The following is a 23,755-nucleotide window of genomic DNA, read 5'->3' as shown; positions in this document are numbered from 1 at the left end:
GAGGCTCATTAGGGAGCTCACAGGCAGCGAGGGGGCTGGAAAGGGAAGGCAGTGGCTTTGCGCATAATAAATAATTCATTTTCAGATGATTTCCTTATTTCAATGAGACTTCTCCGTTTCTATTTGGTGAGCGTGCGTCATTGCATTTGCATTTTCCAAGGATCTTTCTGCACCCTGCACAGATCAACAGCCCACACCCTCTGCTCTGGCTTGCAAGAGCTGCCTGGTGGACGGGGGGTGAGCATGGACTGTGGAGCCCATCCAAGTGGAGCCAGTGTCTTAGCTGGGCAGCGTGGAGCCCGGATGCAAGCTGGGTGTCTCCTCCATCTGTGGGGCAGGACAGGAGTGGTACCCAGGCTCTGGGCCACCCTGGGGTTCCAGGAGTTCAGGAAGATCAGTGAGCCCTGCCTGGTGTCCGGTGAGCGCTGAGCGTGCTGTGGTCACCCAGCGCTGGGTGGGCAGCACTGGCCACTCAACAGCACACAAAGAAAGCAGGCGCCTTCGAGCAGGGAGTTTTTTCTCAAGGGCTGTCACAGCATCTTAATTTGTACTTGGTCGAGGAAGTCTGAAAAGGAAGGTGGCCGTGTGCTTGCAGCCCGACTGAATTTTCAAAAAGTCAGAGTGAAACAACAGAGGTATCTGGCATATTAATTAACAGGCTTACACGGGAGAGAACGCCAGGAAAAGTCACACAGAAAGAGCCCAGAGCCCGCTTTTATGCTAAAAATAAAGAGAATTTTCACGATTAGGAGCCAGGAAAGAAGGTTCCTTCTGTGATCTGGGGATCTTTCCCACGTCCTGATCTCCGCAGGTGACTGTCACAGCACATTACCTGTGCTGACTTCAAATTGCCGGGCGATAAGGATCCAGCTGCCCTCTCTCCGGAGATGTCTGTATTCCTGGGGGTCACTGTCTGCAGGCATTTATCAGGAGTCGGCCCTGGGTCAGCGTTGTGCTTCCTGCAGGGCGTGCAGACAGCAGGAGGCCAGGGCAGGGCCAGAAGCCTGGAAGCAGGGAGCTCAAAGCTGTGCTCCCGGTGTCCCCGGCCACCAGCCGAGGTTCTGAGGATGAGGGGAGGTGTGGCTGGCAAAAGGACGGCTCCCCTCACTTAAGGAGAGAAATGCACTCCGTCCAGCGCAGCTCGGAGACTATGTCATCAGAAGTTAATGACGTCACGATCACGTGGTCATAAAAGTGAGGAGAATTTTGTCTGCTAGGTTTACAAAGATAGGCCATTGGTCCTGGTCATAGATGGAGGAGGACATTGACCAGAAAGACTCAGGAAGACACAGTGAGTTAAGAAGGGAAGAGGGTAATTCCACTGTCACCCAGGAGCTGTTCAAGGAAGGGACTCGGTGTTCAGGGGAGCCAGCTCAGGTGGGCCAGACTGAGGAGCCCAGCTCCCATCGAGGTTGGGACTGCAGAGCCCCAGCTCCTGTTAAGGAGAAGCACAGAAGGCCAAGGTGGTGTCCGGGAGCCCGGCTGCTTCTGTGGGCAGGAGCTTGGGTTTGGGTGAAGATCAAAGGATAAAACGAAACGATGAAGGACCGAGATACATCAAAGTGGCTTCCCTGGCACACAGGGTTGGCTGCCAGGCACCGTGGCTCCCAGTGGCAGGGTCTCAACCAGCAGAGGAGCCTGTCATCCTCCCTGTGTGCAGGGAAGCAGCAGGGCCACCCCAGGTCCCACCTGGCCATGAAGACCAAGGAAGGGCGCTGGGAGCAGGTGGCCTGGGAGGTAGGCCAGGAAGCAGGGGCCGGGGTCTGCTGGTGGCACGGTGGAGGTGCCTGTCACTAGGAGGAACCTGTGGCCCGTCCTCGGCTTGGTGTTTGTCTAGGACCCTGTGGCCTCCCTGGGAATGGGCAGGGCTGGGCTGGCAAACACACCCGTCCCCTTCTGTCATTGTAAATCCTGTCAAGTCACTTCAGGGTCACAGCTCCCCTCTGCTGACTATCAAGGGCAACTCAGAAGCGAGTCTGTCCTGACCTCACCTCCAGACTGACTTGTAGCTGAAGTCCCAGCCCAAGGGCAGCAGCCGAAGAGTGGTCGTCACAGCTGAGGCACGAGACAACCAGCACCCATGGGGCCACAACGAGGACCCGTGGGGACCCGCCGTGGAAGGTCCAGGTCCTAACCTCCCACGCATCCTCCACCTCCTTTTCCTGAACTGACAGCAACATCCATGTTAGCAGCCCCCAAAGACCCTTCCCGAAAAGAGTGAAAACACGTTTGCTGGATTTGGAAATGAAGGGCCTTATGACCAAGTTTTAAAGGACTTGCCGGTGCCATGGGACCCGCTGATGTGTCTTAGCACGGCTGCCTGGGAGCCTGGCCAAGCTCCAAACCTGCGTGGCAGCCACAAGCCAGGAGCCGCCACGGAGCCCAGGACCTCTCTCTTCAGAGTGACTATGGCTCCAAGGAGGACTCCTGCTCTTCAGAGAAGGACAACCTGGGCCCAGGGTGAGGCAGGGACGTGCGGTGGACAGTGTTCACTGAGGTCTAAACCACATTTTACCTAGAGCATAGTCCAGGTGGATTTCCCAAATTGTAAAAAATGCAAGGAAGTTCACAAAAATTAATGACTGGGTAAGAGAATGCAAAAGCCTTCACAGCCCTGGACACTACGTCCAGGGTAGCTACGTCCCAGCTCCAAGCTTCCCAGAGGTGAAATCACATGTCCACCAAGAAGGGGAGGCCTCGGGCTTTGCCCCAGGTTGGCCTCCTGTCCTCTGCCCTGCAGAACTCTCCAATGCGTCTGCCTTTAGCTTCACTTCTAAAGGCTGCAGTTTGGCTTGCCTGTGTGTATGTGAGCCATGTTCAGATATTTTAATAGTTGGAGATTTTATAAACAAATAAAACAGGTCCATCTTTCCTCTTGGAAGTAATTAGAGGGAGATGGGGGATTTCTGTATGGAAAAGATCAGTGGATTTGAACACACACACACACACACACACACACACCACACAAACAATCAGACGAGCAAAACTTTCTGCACATCAAAAAAAAAAATGAACCTGAGAAGTTGGCAGGTAAACAGTAAACTGCAAAGGCAGTGGGTTCTATGTCAATCAGACAGCTGGCACCACAGATACAGAAAGGTGTTTCCCATGTCGGAGGAGGAGGGGGAAGTGTTTCAGTTCTGCAAGATGGAGAAGTCCTAGAGACCCAGGGAGCAGCAACGAGATCACATCTAAAGCCAACAAACTACGTGTAGAGAGGCCAAGATAGAATCCTCATCAAGAAAAGTGAAGCAGGAGACATCAAAATACCAGACCTTAAACTATACTACCAAGCTATAGTAACAGAAACAGCATGGTGTCGGCACCAGAACAGATGTGAAGATCAATGGCACAGAATAGAAGACAGAGACAAACCCACATACATACAGTTGTCTCATACTAGACAAAGGTGCCATCAACATGCACTAGAGAAAAGGTAGACTCTTCAACAATGGAGCCGGGAAAACTGGAAATCCATATGCAACACAATGAAATTAAACCCCCGTCTCTCACTATGCACAAAACTCAACTTACAGTGGATCAAGGAACTAGGAATTAAATCAAAGACCCTGCATTTACTAGAAGAAAAAGCAGGCCCAATTATCCATCATGTTGATTTAGGAACCAAATTCTGCAATAAGACTCCTAAAGCACAAGAAGTAAAGTTAAGAATCAATAGGTGGGATTTTTGTTAAACTAAAAAGCTTCTTCACAGCAGAGGAAATAATCAAAAACAGGAAGAGAGAGCCTACAGAAAGGGAGAAAATCTTTGCTACTTGCTCCTCAGATACAGCATTAATCTCCAAGATATATCAAAAAACTTAACACACACACACACACACACACACAAATAACCCAATCAATAAATGGGCAAAGGAACTGAACAGACACTTCACAGAAGAAATATGAATGGTCAACAAATATATGAAAAAATGTTCAAAATCACAATTAGAGAAATGCAAATTAAAACTACACTGAGATTTCATCTCACTCCAATCAGAATGGCAATTATCAAAAATATAAGTAGCAATAAATGTTGGAGAGAATGTGAGGAAAAAGGTACACTCACATATTTCTGGTGGGACTACAAATTGGTGAACCCACTCTGGAGAGCAGTATGGCAATTTCTCAGAAAACTTAGAATGGAACCACCATTTGACCCAGTTATCCCACTCCTCAGCATTATACCCAGAGGACTTAAAATTAGCTTATGATAGTGACATGGCCACATCAATGTTTATACCAGCTCAATTCACAAGAGCAAAGTTGTGGAACCAATCTAGGTGCCCTTCAATAGATGAATGAATTTAAAAAATGTGATACATATACACAATAGGATATTACTCAGCCATGAAGAAGAGTGAAATTATGGCATTTGCAGGTGAATGAATGAAACTGGAGAGTATCATGCTAAGTGAAATAAGCCAATTCCAAAAAAACCAAAGGCCGAATATGTTCTCTCATATGATGCAATATAGGCAGGAGGGAGGGAGGAGTGAGGTTCACCTGTTTGGGAAAGGGGCTTGGGGGAAGGGAGGGTGAATGGGAATGGGAAAGACAGTAAAGTCAACTGGACATCACTTTCCTATGCTCATATATGAATACATGAGCAGTGTCGCTCCACATCATGTATTACCACAAGCAGCGGAAATTATACGCCATGTATGTATGGTATGTCAAAACACACTCTACCGTCGTGTGTAACTAAAAAGAACAAGTTTAAAAAAATTTCAAAAACGAAAGTTCAAGATGGTAAATTCAATATCATGTGGGGTTTTTTCCACTTTAAAAGAAGATTTATAGCAAAGTAATAATAAGGAGTTGCATTCCCACTAAGAAAATAAAACAGGCAAAGAGCAAATGTTTAATAAGGAAATAAAAAAAAATGTAACCCAAGGAGGACAAATTAAGGCAACACTGAGATATAATTTTTGCTTAATAAATTCTCTATGTTTTAAATTTTAATATTCTGTGTTGGTGAAGTTGCAGGGATGTGGGTGTCATTATACACAGCAGGTGGAACTGTAAATTAGTTAAACTTTCCAGAAGGCAATTTGGCAACCATTGAAAAAACCACTAAAAATTGCATATCCTTTGATTCATATTTCTAAAAGTTTACCTCAAGGAATCAATCAGAGATGTATGTAAAGGATTCTATACTCCAAATATAAGCCACAGTGTATTTTATGATAGAAAAGTCTCTAGCATTGTAAGTTTGTGTGGTCGTGTCAGGGAGCTATCAGGGGAATTTTTTTTTTTTTGGAGTTATCCTTTATTCCCAAATTTCTTCCACACCGATTTCCAGTGCTTGGGAAAGTCCTGCTATCCACACACTGGGGTGTGGCCAATAGGATGGGAGCAGAGGTGGTGCACTGAGCAAGAGATTGTGTCCGCCCTTGTCTCCTTCAGCCTCTTCTTGCTGCTGCAGTGTGGACATGTTTGTCATTAATTTGGGATCATGGAGACAAGGACAATATCTCTGGAGTCACTCAGCCATAGGATGCTGTTCCCTAAGCCTCTGAAGCCATCATATAAACCTGGGATAATCCCAAACAGGGGCTAGAACCACACAGACTCACTGGCCGGAGACTGCGCTAGGAGGTCTCCTTCAGAGCTGCCAGAGTCGCATTGTTCAGCTCTCTCAGAGGTCCTTTGGCCCTGAATTCATCTCCACATGCAGCCAGAGTGCTTCCTAAAGACACCATTAGGCCACGTGTCTCCCGAGCATGCTTTAGACAACCCAGCACCACCTCTGTCCTCACCTGGCCCAGGGGAGCCAGCCAGTGCTCCTCTTTCTCTAGTGATTCTGGGATTTGCATCTGATTTCTTACAAATGTCCCTCAATGAACATCAGAGTAACAAAGTCAAAGTAAGGTACTGAGGGTGACCACCACCACTCTTCCATGACAAGCCGGCTCTTCACTCTCAAGCCATGGGCAGCTGCCCGGCCAGCACGGCTGGAGTCTCACCAGACCAAAGTGTGGGAACCCAGTTAATCAATGCGGTTCAAGAACCAGCCGCACCCGCAGGCTGCCCCGCACTCTGATGGCCCCTTCCGGAAAGAGCCCCACCTCATTGCTGGGAGCTGTTCAGTAACAAAGGAGGCCTGCTGCAGAATCAGTTCACCTGTTGGCACAACCTGTGCTCCTCTGGTTTCCCACAACAGAACCTAAGCCATGTGCCATGCTCAGGGACAGCAGCCTCAGCCCTGCTCACAACCAGGCATGGCCACCCGACACTCCACGCCTTGGCCCTGCAGAGCTGCACGTGGACAGACTCCGCATAGGATCTACATGGTATGCCACACAGATATCAAATCAGCAATCATTTTCATACAAAGACAGACCCGATTTTAATACCTGGAGTTAAGAATGCACATTTCTAGAGTTGGCGGATGCGGTCAACTTCACAGCCTCTTCTCCCCCTAGCCTGGTTCTCACTCACTGACATTCCCCACCAAACCTGGGTCACAGCGTGGCACCTTCCCCGTCCCCGAGTTTGGTACCAACAGCCTGAGGCAGGCACTCTTACCATGGCCAGTGGGATAACTCCAATCAAGTCCTTCTGGCTCACGTAGATCTTGGACACTCCTAGGTCCGAAGTGATCTCTCCTGGGTACTCCACCTGCCACGTGACCAGCTGTGTGGTGGGCGGGTCACTGGGCTCCTCGACTTCCACGTCGATCTGCATGATTTCATAGGAGGTGCCGTCCACACTGGAGAGGAGGAGAGAGTAACTGTGAAGGTCTAAGCAGGGCACCGGCTGCTGGTGTTCAGCCATGGGAACTCCCACATCAGTCACCCACACAGGGCATTAGGAAGGACATACCATTGACGGTGGGCTTTGCAGTGTTTGCTGGGCTCACACAGCATCACTCGAGGGCCCCAGCTCCCTGATTCTGTGAGCTGTGCATCATCCCCAGGGCAGGTGAGGGGGGTCATCACGGCAAACAGAAATTCCACTTCCTAAGTGCTTTCTGACCCGTCTCCATAGGGGAGGACTCCCTCTCCTGCTCAGTTCTATCTTGCAAAGGATGGCCAGTTAGAGGTGGGTGGACAACTCTGTGGGCATCTGAGGGTGCTGTGGCTTTGTTTTCTAGCTGGTGAGAGAATTGCAGAGGAACAGAGGCAAGGCATGGGAAGAGCTCAGACCAAGGGGTCCATGCTGATGGGCATGGCAACGTGACCAGATGCTACCTGGACACAGGAGTTATTGTGACAAACATTAGCTTTTAGGCCGCTTGGATTCCTATAGGCATGCATCTAGAAAGGAATAAAAGATTACTAGGATTAGATCAGCAACTCTTAATGTTAGCTTAATTAGTTGGCTACCTCTTGTACCTTTTTATAGTCTGCTTCTTATATAATGTCTGCTATTCTATGTGTCAGGTTAAAAAAACAAGTAGTATCGTGCCAGCCCCTCCCAGAAGAGGAAATGAAGACTGTGGGGGAGAGTCCACAGAGAGAGGTGCGAAGCCTCGGGGGCCAAAACATGCTCCATCCATCAGATCCAACCTGAAGACTCAAGTTCACTGTTTGCAAAAGGGTCACTCAGGAGTCTCAATGGCACCCTCCCTGCAGGTGACAGAGCCATTGAAACCTCTTATCTCTCCACCCAACTGCATGGATGCTCAGGGATACGGGGGTCTTCTCTAGCAGCCTTCCTCCTTGGCATAAGGGCAGGGGTGGAGTGCTGTGTATGGGGGGCTCAGTAATGAAGGGAGAAAGAGGGAGGGAGAGAGAGAAAGATGAGCAGGAGGAAGAGGAGGGTGGAGAAATGGCATCAGAAGACCTAAGACTCCACTGCAGGGATGCTCCAGCGGCATCTCCCACAGGGACAGGAGGAGCTGTCCTGGATGGGAGCAACGGCAGGGACGATGGCTCCTGCTGGGGAGTCCTGCAGGCTCTCAGTCCTCGGCTCCCAGGGGAAGGAGGTTTGATCTGGGAAGCAGAAGCTGGGGTGGGCCTGGAGACCACGCACCCCTGGCCAGGAGCCCTTCCCTCCCCCTTCCTTTTTATTTCTTTCATGGATAAATGTGCACATAGAAAAACTCATTTTCCTTTTCTTCTTTAAAATGAATGTCATTATGCCTGTTCACAGTGGCTAACGTGCTCTGGATAATGTGGTTTTAGGAAAGTGGTTTTGGTGAAGTGAATCACCCTCCCTCCCCTCACATGGGCTCACGGTCGCTGGTGTAGTCAGGGGATCCCTCATGGGCTCGTCCCACAGGAGACACGTGCACAGCTCACCTCAGCACTGTGGCCTCGCTGGGCATCAGACCCTAGATGGCTCATCCCACACGCTGCTGCTCTAACTCCTCTGCTCCCGACACAGCTGGCCCTGGCGCTCCCTGTCCCATTCTCTGTCTACTTCTTTTGGTTGCTCTTGTTTCTTTAAGATTCCACGTGGACATGAGCGCGTGCACGGTTTTCTTTCTCTGTCAGGCTTGTTTCACTAGCATGATGTCCGCCAGAATCATCCACATGAGGCCAAGGGCTGGTACCTTTGTACTAGCTGAATGATATTCCTTGCCATGCACGTGCACACACTCACACACCCCTTGCTTTTCATAAGCCATTCATGGTTGTCTTTTTGGAGCCCTAAGTGGACTTCACTATTCACAAATAGAAGAAAGGTGGGAACCAGGTCCTGGAGAACACTCCTGTGTCTTTATATTTATAAGAGTTGTGGTATGGCTTTCCCGTGGATGAAATGGGATCATCTCTTTTAGGGCTGTGCTGGGCCCACCTTGCCATGTTGTTCACAGGAAAGTTGCATTTGTGGGGCCCAATGAGCAAAAGTTATGCTGAGGGCTGGGGCCCTTCCAGCAGCCTCCTGGCCTGTGACCCTGCAACCTGACCTGTGTGACCCCCACGGCCTGACCTGACACCTCCAGCGGTGCTCATTCCTGTTCCCTTCTGGGTACCCTTATCTCAAACCCCATGGAACAGACTTGCCCTGTGGGCACACAGGGCTTCTCTTGGCCCCACACCCTCTCCTTATCTCTGCAGCTCACTGTGTCATACCTACCCATTCACCTCTCCATGTGTTGAAGCTTTGTCCAAAGACCCACCTACGACTCCACTGCCACCTGTGAGCCTGCCAGCGCTGTTCACTTCACCCAATGCTCCTCCTCCTGGAGTCTGATGTGGAGGGTCCCTGCCATGAGATCCCCTTCTCCCTTAGATCTCTCTTCTGGCCCAGATACACCAGCAGCCAGGTCTCCTTTGAGCTGAGTGTCCTCTCTCTGATGTGGTGAGGAAGCGCTCTAACCTGGAAATTAACCTGGGACAGCACAAACTTCAAAAAGCCTGTGCACCTGAACTTCAGGCAGAACTTTGCAAGTGTGTGTCTTCTCGTGAAGGCCCGGCAGGCTGGGCGGGCTTCCTGGAGGGTCTGCTGCACTGGGGCTGTGAAGTGAGCGCCTGACAGTTTCCTTTACACGTTCTGCACGTGCTGATCCGGCTTGGAATAACTCATCGTATGTATCTGGCATATCAGTGGAAGTTTGAATACCCTGTTGTAAACGTACAGCACTGGAGAGCTTCCAGAAGCCTTGCATATTCGGCAGTAATTATCACTTTGTCATGCTGAACTCTGAGGGGAAGGACCGAGATCCTACAGTCTGTGTGTGTATGAGTGTGTGTGTGTGTGTGTGTGTGTGTCCTGAGAGGCGTGGTCATGCTCATCTTTGAATCCATGCTCACCATGGAGTCCAGTTACTGATTTTCATCAGAAAGCTACCTACAGATGAATACGGTAGGCAGAGTGGAAGTTTAGAATGAGCCTGCTCAGCACCATGACTGTCCACCTGGCCCCTGCATTAGGACTGTCTGGACTGACCAGCCACCAGCCCTGCAGAGATCTGGTTGTTCCTGGGTCCAGCCAGTTGTCACTTTCCTCCTTGTGCCCTCCCTTTGCCCTCTCTTTCTCTGCCTTTCTGACTTTCTTATTTGGAGTTTCTAAAACACAACTGGAATTGTGAACCACCGAGCAGAGGCTTATGATGGTCTGTGTGGGTAGCCATGCCCTGTGATGTATTGGATCTAGAAGGAGTGCATAAAGTTCATGCACTATCAGGACATGATGGTTCAAACTGCTAAGGCACAGCAAACAAGGGAGAAGAATGTTTCTGCATTGAAGTCGTCCTTGAGTGTAAGTCAGGAGGAAGGTGGCACCAGATGAGGGACACGGGGTAAACCAGGACAGCTCAGACATCACTTCTCCAGGACAGAACTCCCCAGTTCCCTCCATTCCTCTCCCATAGGTGAGTCCAATAACCTGCAACATGGTGGCAAGTGGTGCCCCCCCCCCCCCCCGTGATCCCAGCCACCCAGGAGGCTGAGGCAAGAAGACTGAAAGGTTGAGGCCAGCAGGCCACTTAGTGAGACTCTGTCTTAGAATCAAACAAAAAGGGATGGGGCTGTAGCTCAGTGGTAGAATGCCCTGGGATTCAATCCCAGTGCAGCAAGACAAAACAGAACAACGACAATGATAAAAAGCCCTGCAACGCAGCGGGGTCTGGGTATCATCCTAGAAGGCAGCATCACCAAGGACTTTGGTGGGTTCGCATGGAGGACAGCATGCATTCACCTGGGAACAGCCCCGGGGTGGTCAGATGTGTGCACTCAAAAGCAGCTGTATGTGGAGCCCACTGTAGTTCAGCTTCTCACACTGGTGTGGTCACTACAAGTGACCGAGTGTTAAGGCCAAGTCTACCCCCATCCCCTGACTTGCTGCAATATTTCACTACATGGAGGACAACCAGAAGGAAGTGGCATGCGGTAGCCTCATACCCACCCTAGATTCCTCGTCCCAAGTGTGGACGCGGAGGAATCTGCTACCAGCCTAGTTCTCTTGCACAGGACGATGAAGAATATCCCTTAACATGGATAGTTCTTCTCATGTCCCAACAACTGTCACTGATGTGGGCCCCTCTGGACATTGGATTAAAATCTAATCCAAGCCTTTTCACTAGAAAGGTCTTCATTTAAGAGACAAATTTGAACGTGCTGAAGAGAAGGACACAGCCCTTTTGCAGACAGGACCCTGGGTCTGTACAGGTGCAGATAGGTACCATGACCTCCAGGGCCCCAGCTCACAGGTCAAGGACATAGACAGACTGCAGGCTTCCCAGGGCACCTCCACAGGTTGCAAGGCCAGAAGAGGATACATCTCCTCAAATCAAATTTTAATATACTCATGCCTCTATTTTGGGAATGGTGCAACAATCAGCTTTACTGGGTATTCTCTCATGTGCACGTGGTTTTAAGAGCTCTCTGTGTCTTATCTCATGATCTTCAGAGTATTCCAATGCACAGGATGATATTATGATTCTCCATTTATAGATGAGACACCTAAACTCCAAGAAGACCAGTGTTGGTGCAGGTCTCCAGCTAGGAGTGAGGAACCGGCGCAATCACAGCACAACACCCCCTCCTGGTCCCTGTCCCATCCTCCCATCCTCTCTCCAGTGAGCACAAAGACCAGAGAGCAACTTCCATCTCCCCTAGGAACACAGGTCCATGCCTTCTACGGGGCTTGCTCGAAACCCGGAAACCGAATCTGAATGCATCAAAACAACTCGGCACAAGCAAAGCAGGAACGTTTTTGATACAAGACACTTTGAAATTAACTTTGCCTTTAGTGTCCTCTGCCAGCTCGTTAAGTCCTGTGATGTTTCTGAAAATCAAAGTGGAAATGTGGAGAATAGTGCCTTAGATAGGAAAGCTTTACCATTCATTTGGAGAGATCAAAAAACCATGTCAACATCAACCTGTGTGTGGGGAACTGTTTACGGCGGAGCATTCCACATGCCAGTCAGCGCATCTCAAAGCTACCTGTGTTTTCTTACAGGTTAGAACCCAGTGTAGGATGGTAGGTCCTTGAAAAGCATGTGGAAGATCAGACTTCACTCTGCTGCCGCCCACGTGGGCGACAGGCTCCCTGTGCCTGTGAGCGCTGCGGGTAGCGTGCAGAGTGGGTGGGGAAAGCAGAGAGTGCAATTGCATTTCCCACCCAGGTTTCTCCAGATGGAACTCTCAAGCAGAAATTGGTAAAGTCTCTGGGAACAAAACTACAGCCAGAGAGTTAATCTAGGTGGGAATTTCCCTTGGGAAATAGTCTGAGATGTGCCCCGAATAATCCAGGACACTTTCTAAAGGACATCGGAGTGAGAGACCTACATCGTGTGCACTGAATATTCCCGTGGACAGTGTTGGGTGGAACCAACTCTCCTGTCCCTTCCGTCACTCCCACACACACCAACCCTGGACTCTGAGCTCTGCCTTAGACACATGCAGCTGTCCTCCTGTGGCTCCTTCTGAGATTTCTGAGCTGCCTTGTCCACCAGTGCACACGAAGAAGCCCTGGAGAGTTTGTGTTCCCGAGGGTCCCTTGAAGCAGAGTCCGCTGGTGCAGGTGTCTGAGAGCCTAGGGTGGAGGTCAAGGGCACTGCCTGCAGTTCCCAGGCCCTGTGGGATCACCTGAAGCCAGGCTTTGCTGAGACAGTATTACTGGTCCCTTCCCTCTGGACCTGACTGTGGTCTTCAGGGAGCGGGCCCTTCATACTTCTTTGCCCATACCCAAGTCTTTGTCCCTGCCTGTGCTTGTAAGGGAACTGTACAATAAGGATGGTGCCCTGGACAGGTCAAAAATGCTGTGTGAGAGATCCTGGGCACAGGAGGCACAGAGGGTGAAGACGTGAAGAGGCAGTATTTCAGGTTCCAGGCCATGCCGGCTCTGCCTTAGAAGGACCCCATGTCTGTCCCTATGGTATTCATTGCAATGGAAATTTGGAAATTTGCATCAGACTCTGGCTACCTGATGTCTCCCACAGGAAGAACTGCTGTCCTCCCCCACCCGCCTTCACATCTCATTTTCAAGATTAAAATGAGGATATTACTCAAACAAATTGTTTCTTCTTGGACATTATCACACTATTAAAGTTTTCCATTACTGACATATTTTTTTTCTAACTTTTTCATTAGCATCTTCAGTATAAAACCTTTTATTACGAAGTAAAATATGCATGATTCCTTTAATGTATGTACTTTATAATGAGATTTTTGTCACCATAAATTTGTCTTTTCATGTATTCTCTGGTGACCAGAGTCATTCTGGGAAAGGAAAATGGGGAAGTTGGAGCGACGCTGTTCTGCATTTCTCCCTTTCCCACCTGAGCTTCATTGATGTCTGTTCCAGTGTTGGCTCCAGTCAATCAATCAATGCATCGATCAATCAAGCGGCAATCGACATGGTGTTCTGGAACTCTTGCTACTGTGGGCATCTGCTCTGGGCGATGAAGGTTTAGTGTTCAGGCTGGCTAGGGAGGATCATAGTCCCCGGTGGCCTGGGTGGCCCTGCTGTGTCCCTCCAGGTTCACGTGCAGCAGCAGCTCTTAGCCAGCCAGACAAGGGCCAGGCAGGAGCATTTTCACCACGGAAAGCGGGAGCTGCCTTAATCAGCCCTGAACCTCAGAGAGTCCCCTACAGACGCCACCTTTCTGGAGTTCATGGGCAGCAGGGAGGATGGGGTGCGTGAGCAAGGACACTCACAAGAGGCATCCGGCAACCATGAGCAGAGAGGTCTCTGGTAGACCACAGCCTGCTCCAGAGGACCAAGTGTCATCAGGGAGGTCGAGCACAGTTTCCCCAGGGAAGCCAGCATCCCAGGAGAGCAGGTGGGAAGCAGAGTGCCTGGCAAGCTGGGGACCTGCTGGGGGCTGCCAGGTGCTGCGTGGAGGGGAGACCAGGGGCACCTGCAAACAACGAAGCCCCCCACCTGTGGAGTACGCAGACTACCTGGCCCTGAGGCGTGAGGCATGGCTGAGTGGTGGGCAGGGGAAGCACGCATGGGGCTTCAAAGCAGTGACCTGCAGCCACCAGAACTGAGCCTGCCTTGGGGACGCACCGTTTCTAAGCTGAAATGGGTTTTGTATTTTTAACTTTTTATTTCAAAAAAAGATATAATGCAGCATAGAAAGTCCACAGTAGACAAAGCCTGACATATGACTGTGTCACCTTACAGGGAAAGTTGGCCGACTCCTGGTCTCTATCATAAGAGAAATGGGAAATTACTAAACCCTTGCACATAATAAAATGGTGCTTATTTTGGTGCGTAAATATTTCACTGGAAGACATTACGAGGCAGGCAAATAGTTTTTCCCCCCTGATAATGAGCAGGCTTGGATTTAAGAGTTGACCTGAGACTATTCTGGGTAAGAAGAAGAGGAAAAGGCCCAAGTTTGCCTTTTGGAATTGGATTGGAACGGAAACTGCCATCCGGGTGAAGCCGGCTCACGCGTAGAGGATATAAAATGTACAAATGGTCTTAATTGAAATAGCAACCGCAGGCCAAGCCAACGGCATTCTTCAGATGAGTGACGGGACCTCCACAGATCCCTGCATGGCACGGAACGCCAGATGCAGCAGGCTAACTCTTCCTCACGTGGGACCAGCCCCCGCACCACGGAGCATCTGTCACGAGCCCCACTTCTACTGCAGCTGAGCCATGTCCCTCATCTTCCAAGAGGTGCTGCATGGCATCAAGGCTGGGATCTCTGGGTTTCCTGGCTGTCCCTGGACCTTCTCTGGACAGAGCAAGTCCTTGTTAGAAGTGGCCCTGTCCTTTCTGTCTTCCAACTGCTCTCTCTACTTGCACTGAGATCTTCTATGCAACTTCCGTCCAGTGGGTTCCCTAAGGACAAAAGAGGGCAGGAGTCTTCCTGAGGTCAGCTGTGCTCCTTTTTATATCTCCTTCTTAAAAATGGGTGCCAATTATCTATAAAGAATGGGGGTTTCATGGAGGAATATTTGTATATACAGGAAAAGGTAATTTGATCAATTTTGAGTGTGTTCGTAATGGGGAGGAGGAGCAGGCAAGGACTATCTGCCGTTTTCACAGTGGACAAGAGCCACATGACCTCAGCACCTTCCATATGACAAGGGTGTGGTGAATGGGTTTGCACTGGGGATGGTGACCAGGGACTCTCCTGGTCAGACCACGGAGGGCCGAGGCTCAGGAGAGGCTGCCATTGCAAAGCCCATTCCAACAAGGGGTGGGACGAGGTTTCCCCTGGACATGGTCACTGTCTTCTTAGCCCAGCAACCCTGTCCTCCCCTGGCTGCCCCTGCTGTGTAGTCCTGCCTCTTTCCTTCCATGGCCTGTTGGCGAAAATAGCTCATGGAGCCTGTGCTTCCTGGACAGCCCACAAGCAGGGTCTGATTGGCAGGTCCTGGACTATAAGGTGCGGCCTGCTGTCAATCCATGAGCGGGAGAGCCTCGTCCATGGACTCAGGTACAGCTCCCTGTGCTCAGAGCATCCTGGGTCCACAGGTCACCCCACCTGCAGGAGCAGGCCGAGGCTCTCCACACTGCTTTTCGAGTCCTCTGAATGGCTTTGGGCCAAGGATTGCCATATGAAAACATCGCTGGGATTGAGTGTGAAGAGTGGACCAGAGGCAAGCCAGAGAGGACGACTGGGGAGGACAGTGAAGGGTGCAGGCTGCAGGGAGACAGAGTGAGCTGGACAGGCTGGGGCCTAGCAGGACTGGTGCTTGGGTGTGTCTGCACTAGATTCTCTTCTGCTTGGTGATGCTGCCGTCCCCCTGCCCACTGAGCACCTCCACGGGCTACTGCCCACTGCAGACCTGCAACAGGAGAGACCCCCTACAGATGTGCTCCCTGTGCCTGGTGACCACAAAGCTGCTGGGCACACGCAGGCCAGCTGCTTTTATGAAGAAAGGGTAAACAGCTGCACTGGAGGCCAGGAGGAGCTTGAGCAGATCCAGATGTTCCTTGTGTCAGGTCATGTGCCACCATGAAGTTTTACCTTCCTGGCTGGGCGCCACTGGGCACCAGCACCCTGCCTGTCCATCGTAAATGTCCCTGGGCATTGTTGTTTGTCTGTGTACCACACCACTCCCACACGCGGTGCCAAACAGACCTGCTGCCAGGGACACCTGCAGTCTTTTAAAGATCCCATACTTAACAGCGTGAGTGAGTGGGACCCTGGAGAACCTGCTGCTCCTTGACCCACACCTACAAGGGTGGACAAGTGAGGGTAGGGCAGATGGATAGGCTTGTTTGTGATGGAGAATCAGCCCAGGTGGTGAGGAGTTAGGCTCTTAGGAACCCACGATGTGGCGGCAGCATGAGGTAAGCCTTTGGTGGGGGGCTCATGAGGACACAGGCCACTCTCAAAACTGACCAAGTGAAAGTGCACTTGGCTTACTTCTGAGGGACTCCCTCTCCCACCCACCCATGTTGGTTGAGTCTCTGAGAATACGCCACCAATCTGATCATCACTTTGAAGTATTTTAGATGAAATAAACTCATCTTCTTGGCTGTAAGCTTCATTTTTTAAAAGGTAAGTTCCCAATCCAACCTTGCTTATTCCCATATTTATTATGACTGTGTCCACCTCAAGTGACCTAAATCTTTACAGGGCACCTGCTGTCCTCAGCTGGGGGGCTCCCCAGAGACTGGAGGGGAGGGACGGGGGATCAGAAGCCGCACCGGGAAGGCAAGATCCTGACTGAGAGCAAGTGTCCTCGAGATCCTCAGAGCCGCCCCCGCCCACCACCATCTGAAAGCGTTCCCACAGGAGCTGGAATTTCTGCTACTGACACAGACAGAAAATGAGGCTGGGCCTTTCATTTCCACCTCGTGACATTTTCTTAAACATATTCACTTGGAGAGAGAAAGAGACTTTATTTTTATACCTTTTTTTTGGGGGGGGGGCAGTTTTTTTCCTAAAAAAAAAATCAATAATTCATATGCTGCAGACACATGAGCATCCCTGCCAGCCTGCGGGCTGCTGGGATGGCTTCTTGTCCTGGTGCACAGGTACAGGACACCTTGAACTCTGCTCAGCGTCCAGGGTGGGAAATCCAAGATCTGAGCAGGCGGATCTGGAAGGGAAGGCCAGCAGACCTGCTCCTCAGGCGGTTCCCACGTGTCCTAACCTCATCCCCAGGCCCAGAGGGCTCTGTCTTTGCAGTGCCAGCTCTCCATGGCTCCTCCAGCTGCGCCCTGGGACCCACAAGTGGGACGCGGGGTTTCCATAGATGTGGCTCTTGAGAGTTTTCAATTAAAGCTGTTGCCTTGGCTGTGTCTGGTGATGGTGTTTCTGAGAGCTCATCCAACTTCATTTATAGATGTTTTTAAGCAGGGTTCTCTCTGCACGTCATCTAAGCAGGTGCCATCAGCCAGGTCAGAGAGCCAGGGGTGTGAAGGCCCAGTCTCACCAGGATGCTGGGCCGCCCACAGGAGAAGCATGGCCCACAGGGGTAGCCACTGACCCTCTTCCGCTGGGAAAGAAGTCTTGTCCCCAGCTCCTGGGCTCCACGGCCTCATGGCATGCGATACTCAAAGCACAGGCAACCTAACAGCAGGACAAGCAAGGAGCAGAGGCGTCTTCCTTTCCCTACCTCCACTCCGCCTGTGTGCGTCCCTGGAGTAGATGGGCAGGCTCTGCTCTCCTTTGGAAGTCGAGAGGGATTACTAATTGCTAGTGGTGATAAGCACTACATCTGTGAGGGTTTTCCTCGATTCCTCTCTGACATGAAAAATGGAGATGCCGAAAGGCTCAGATGTTGTATTCTTTTGTGATAAAAATAATTCAAATATGTATCTAACAGATTCTTCCTGTGAAAGAGGATTCTGCCTCTTTACACTCCCACGTGACCCTGGCACGCACACGTCCTGTGATCAATACATAATTGTGTTCCAGCCTTCAAGTGCTCAAGGTCTGAGGCTGAGCAATTAATTTGCTGGTTGAGGTTAATAGAATGTCAATTAATTTCTTGGTATAAATGTCAATACATTCAGCTAAGCCTTGTGATTTAAATATAATTAGAGATCAACGGTGAATCGATGTTGCCTTTGGTTTTGGGGTATGATAGGTGATTTACAGAAAACTCACAGCCACAGGAGAGCAGAATTGGAGAACTTGCTTTTCTCATGAAACCATCAGGAATGTTCACAGGTCCCATGTGAAGGTCAGAGAGTCAGCTGCGTCATCTTTGATCTCAGGCTTTGAAGCCCACCCACCAACCCCAGTGTCTCCTACCGCTCACCCAGAGTTCTTGCAGTGGGGAGGGTCATTGCCTCACCTGCACCCACCAGGTGACACAGCCACTACAGGAGGGGAACAGAGGCAGGCAGGGTGGCCTGGGAGAGAATTATGCTCAGAACAGAGTCCTGTCTATGGTACTGGTTATGGAACACTTAACTCTTTAACCCTTATTCTTTAAACTATAACACAGTCCAAGATTGGAACTGTCTCTTTGAGTGACTTTCTGGGCTGTGCATATGGTGTGCAGATGGTCACTAAGTAACTCTAGGAGACATTGGTCATGTAGCTAACATGGTCCACTTTAAATTGCACAATGCCCAACCTACCCAGCTGTTCGAGGCCTTGCTAGCCCTGGCACTGAGGATGAAGTAAGATGATTTATACCAAGTATTTAGCACTGTGCCTACGTGAAGCCAGAAAAGTCTGCGGGAGATCCCCGTGCACTCTGACACTGCCATTAGGTGTTGTTTAGGGATTAGGAGGGCTGGAAAGAGGGTAATTGCCTCTCCCAGGAAAAGCCGTGCTTTGATTTATCTGCATTCTAGCACTGAATTCTAGCTCTTCCCTCACTGTGGGCACATGCAAGAATGCAGGTTTCTTCATCCTCAAAGCCAGTTCTTCATTCCACCTATAGCACTGTGGGCGCCATTCAAGGTGCTGTAGTGACCACAAGAGACAGAGGCCTCTGCTCCCAGGGAGACCTCACACCTGTGGTTACAGGTGAGCAGGAAAGATGGACTGAAGATGGGACTCAGTTTGCCTGGGATGGGCCCTGCTCCCGCACTTCTCTCCCTAAGACTCAAGTGGTCAGCTGGATAATGACCACAGAGATGTCCACATCCTGACCCACAGAGAAGAAGGGACTCACAGATGGGACCACGTTGAGGATCTTGGTGGGGAACAGAGCCTGGAGTACGGGCAGCCCTAAACCCAATCAGGACTTTGCTTAGCCTCCTGGGGAGCTGCCCTATGGGAGAGGGAGGCCATGCATCGTGGCAGAAGCCAAGGCCAGAGCAGAGGTGGGGAGATGCTTTGACCCTGGAGGAGGTCACCAGCCATGGAGCACAGGCAGCAGCTGCAGCAGATAAAGAGAGAATGGCCACAAAGCAGCACTAGAGTGACCTGGCCCTGGCGCGGGGCCCTCACCCTCTGTTCCTGGAGCTGGCCCGGCAGGGCGGCTCTGCTTCCTCATTCAGTTCTGCCACAGCAAACTCAACAGCAATTGCCACTTTACGTGAAAGAGATGATTAATCACATCAAATACATTGTGCTCAACCTTACAATAATCCAATAAACGCTTCAGTTCCCTAATGAGTAAACCCAGAGCACTTTACAGACAGTGCAGTCGAGAGATATCAGGGTTCAGGCTAAACATCTGTGGGTGTGTCTACACCACAGCAGAACTGGTGCTGATTCAGGAGGGTGACAGCCAGTGTTACCAGGCAATACTGATGTCAGGGTCCCACCCCAGAATGTGACGAAACCGGCTCAGGGTGCGCCATGGCTGTGTGTTCCACGTGGTAAACGCTTCCCCTCCTGATTCCAACATGGAGCCTCAATTGAGAGCCACTGGCTCTGAACTGCAAAGAAACCAAGCTGCAGGGGGCAGGGAATTATATCAGATTGGGGACAAAATGTGGAGAACGTGCCTTTGAGGAGCTGCCTGGTGCTGCAGGCACAGTGGGCTTGCCTGGCAGCTGTGACTACAACAGCTGAGTCTCAGGGCTGACCCCACTGGGCCAGACGCTCCCGGGCGCCTAGATTCTCAAGTTGTCCCTGTGATGGCCACGTGGCCTCCTTGGTTCACCTGGGAAGGCAGACACCAGGGTAGGGACAGGAACCAGGGTCTGACACAGTCTGATAAAGTGGACGCTGGGCCACTAGGACCCCTCGGCAGACAGAGCCACTCGGGCTTCACAAGTGACCTTGCTTAATTTGCAAACAAAACTCGGGTCATTTCTTGTCAATGTGTTAATCAAAGAAAAGCATAATCGTGGCTCAGCCCCAGAAGCAGCCAAGGGGCTAGAACAGCTCAGCTAGAGACTTTCCCACAGGACGGACCCCGTCAGGCCACCATGTAGCTGTGAGAAAGCAGATTATTTTCTGGTTCAATCCAACGTTTTCTTTGCTTCGCTTCTGTGGGCACCACTGGAGTCTTCCTGGTGTTCTCTTGCAGAGCGCCCAGCCTGGCTGGAAGCTGACCCACTCAAGAATCACTCAAGTGTTTTTAAAATTGTGCCTCAGTTTACCTTTTTAGGAGACCCTGATCTACGTGACTGGTGGTGGACCTATGAGAAGGGAAGGACACAGGTACACAAGAGGAAAGATCATGTGAAGTCAGAGAAAGAAGACCGCTACAGATGGCCGAGAATCTTGCCCCTGGAATGGGGAGGGAATCACCTCCTGTGGCTCAGGCCCCCGAGGTCCGTGGCACATGGTGGTGGAAAGTCACCTACCAAGACTTTCCTGGGGCCAGGACATCTTGAAGGTGTGATAATTCAGGGCCATGTGAGCCAAAGGACATCTGAGGAAACAGGACTCCAGGACACCAAGGAAGAGACTTGGGTCCACCTTCTCCCCAACAGACCCACATGGTGGGTTTCTACTCTGAATCCTGACTTGATTTTTCTAGTTTCCCACCACCTTGTCCTTCCACATGCACTCTCTTAGTTAATTATCTTTCTTTCCTGTGTCTAAACATGGTCATCAAAGTCACTTGAAGTTATTGATGGAAAGAAGTAGGGTCTAGATGAACTATGAGATACTGTCTTTGATGCTTTCGACCTATGATCATCATCGATGGACAAAACCAGCACATCACATCATTGGATGACCTTGTCCGTTTCTGTTTTGGCTGTCCTGAAAGATTTGCAAATATCCCACTTGAAGATATTTAACAACAACAGCCTCTGTTCTCTCTTCAGACCACATTGAAATAATCGTTTTCTCAAAGTGAAACTTCAAGAATCATTGGAGAAAAATTAAGTGCCCTGTGCCTCAAAGGAGAGTATAATTAAAAAATGTAAGGGTGCATTAAGGGTGGGAATGTGTGGCCCCCGGTCCAGCCTGGGGGTCAGTCGACTCCCATGGCTTCTGAGGCTGTTCCAGGTTGATCAAACCAACATCCTTTCCAGCCACCCAGCTCTCCGGGCCTTGTTTTGCCATGTGACCCTCCTAAAACCAACTGCAGGCTGTGTACTGACACAAGGACACTCCTGAAATTCCCAAATGCAAGGAGCAGTTTTCTTGGGAGCTTATCAAAGGTTTAGAGGGAACTTGAGACAATGACTTCAGAGATAGTTGAAAGATGGAGAGCTTTGGCTAAAACAGAAGATTAAATAATGGGGTCCCTTCACACCTCACTAGTTCCTTCTCAGGACTGTCTGCCCCACAGCAAACCTGGTCACAGCTCTCAGGGGCTCTGAATGGAAGAGCCGCCCCGTTCTCTATGTGGCCACCAGCAGTCCTCTGTCCACCAGTGGTGGAGGCTAGCCATGGGGCAGAGTGGAGCCACTGTAAAATGCAATGCTGGCTTTTCCAATGGAACTTGCATGCCACCAACAGCTCAGGCAGTATGAGCAGCAGGGGCTGAGGCCAAACCTTTCCAATAGGCCTCCCACAGCATCAGAGACGCACACAGCCAGCACAAGCTCCCAGAGTTATTTTCCATCACAAGGTGTCTTTGGATGCTGGTGGGGCGTAATCACCCAGGAAGGCTGGTGTTCATCATCAGGTAGGTCTCCTGAGATGGCACCGCTAATGGCACCAGTGGGTTTCATTTAATGAGCCCGATTACGGGTGATAAACAAGGGGAGCGCGTTATCCTGAGGAAGGCCCGTGCTTCCATATCGTCAATCCCTGATCTGGAAGAAGCCACTGCTCTGCCGTCAACCACACACACGGGTTGGACACAGCCTGGGAGATGATCCTCTATAAGACAGGAGGAAGGGAGGGCCCTAGTCAGCGCTCCCCCGCACCTGTCCTCAGCCAGCAGTCCCCAAAGGACAACGGAGGTTGAGACTGGGATACAGCGCCTCCTTCACCAGACTCCACACTGACAGGAGCTGGACACACCTCCGCATCTGAGCCATCCAGGAGCCGATGCTACAGACAGCATGGTGACCCAGACTGTGCCCAGCCCTCACCTGCCACAGCCAGTTCCCTGGGAGAAGCCGGGAGGAACCAGGTGAGGCTGGGAAGGGACAGCATCGTCCCTGGACTCGGCGCAGACCCTTATCTTTCTCCATTTCAGCTGCTACCACAAAGCACCCAGGCAGTGGCTCCTAACAGCATGAGATCATGTCTCACACTCTGGAGGCTTGAAGGCACCGGCAGACCCCAGCCAGCTGAGCGCTGCTCGCTGGTTCACCTCCTCTCCCTGCCTCAGTGGTGGAAGGGGCAAGGTGGCTCGCTGGCCTCTTACAAGAGTCCTAATGCCATGAAGGGGGCACCAGCCTCATGTCCTGGTCACCTCCTTCAGGCGGCCACTCAGGGCCGACACCTTGGGGGCAAGGATTCTACACATGACACCTTGCAGCCCCAGCTGAGCCACCCAGGGCACTCCATCACAGTGCGAGTGCAAACCCCAGCTGGCCTGCCCAGGCAGCCATGCCCATTTCTACACCATGCCCGGGCCTCCAGAAAGGTATGGCTTCCAGGAGGGAGGCCCTGGGGCCCCATCCCATCACGGTGTTTTCTTCTTTTATATTTTAACCCCACTAGAAAGGGCGTGGTGAGCTCATCTTTGCACGTGGGTGGGCTGGCTAGTTTCTATGGTGATGTGATTGGGAAACTGCACCCTGGACACTGCCAGCAACCGTCCACTTGGAGGAGCGACCATGCATGTCCTGGCTGCAGATGGAATAACTTCCATTGGCACCCACTGGTACCAAGAGGGTGGCACAGTCTAACTGGTAGATGGGGTGGCCACAGCCAGGAAGGGCTTCGGCAGATCCTTTGGGGATCCTTTATGCAAAATGCTTGCCTCCTGAGGGGAAGAGGGAAGTGCTTAAAAAATGGGGACTCAGGAGGTGAGGTGACTCAGGAAAGTGGCACTCAATGTCCAGCGAGGGGAGGTGCCCAGGTCATTCCCTGGCTTCTCTCTTCCTTTCTGTGTGTACAAGAGTGGTGTGTGACAACAACCCTGGGTACAAGAGCTCTTTCATTACATGCAAAGACTATGAAAAAGAAAAACAGCGTCGTAGTTCAAAAGGCATGTTTTCTTATTGTCAATCAGAATGATAGAACACTGAGTCATCTGTGCCCATTGTGAGTCCAATACAGTATGCAGATAACGATGTCCCTTTGCATGGGATGCAATTAACACAGCCCACTGTAGCAATCACTGCGCAAACAGGGAGTGGATTGCTACTTATCCCCAGGATTCATTTAGCAAACAGACACGTCACCCAAAGCAGAAAACTTCTGTTTCTATAGAAAATGACTAAAATAATTACCAAGGCCTCCACGTTATCGTTTGGATAATTAAATACTTCTCATTGCGATCGACATTGAGGTAATTGCAGTTTCCCGTGCACTTAAGAGAAACCATAGAGAAGGACCCTGCGCCCTCAGCTGGCAGCGTCCAGCTTCAGTCGGGGTGGCATCCACATATCACAGGCCTTCCCCAGGTCGCCCAGTGTTGCTGGAATCCATGTGCCCAGGCCCAGTGTGTCC

The 23,755-nt window shown here is 50.8% G+C and overlaps 1 protein-coding gene across 1 annotated transcript in view; it reads right to left on the bottom strand.

Annotated features, from left to right (window-relative positions):
- The window catches only part of Tmem132d (transmembrane protein 132D), a 500,207-nt gene that overhangs the window by 148,004 nt on the left and 328,448 nt on the right, over positions 1 to 23,755 (bottom strand). Inside the window, exon 4 of the mRNA XM_027952047.2 lies at positions 6,532 to 6,715. Coding sequence (XP_027807848.2) covers positions 6,532 to 6,715 — 184 coding nt within the window. The remainder of the gene's footprint in view (positions 1 to 6,531; positions 6,716 to 23,755) is intronic.

This window comes from Marmota flaviventris, chromosome 1, assembly GCF_047511675.1.
Source record: "Marmota flaviventris isolate mMarFla1 chromosome 1, mMarFla1.hap1, whole genome shotgun sequence".
In the NCBI taxonomy this organism is placed as follows: Eukaryota; Metazoa; Chordata; class Mammalia; order Rodentia; family Sciuridae; genus Marmota; species Marmota flaviventris.
Note: the sequence above shows the minus strand (reverse complement) of the source record. Positions and strands in the feature narration are given on the sequence as shown.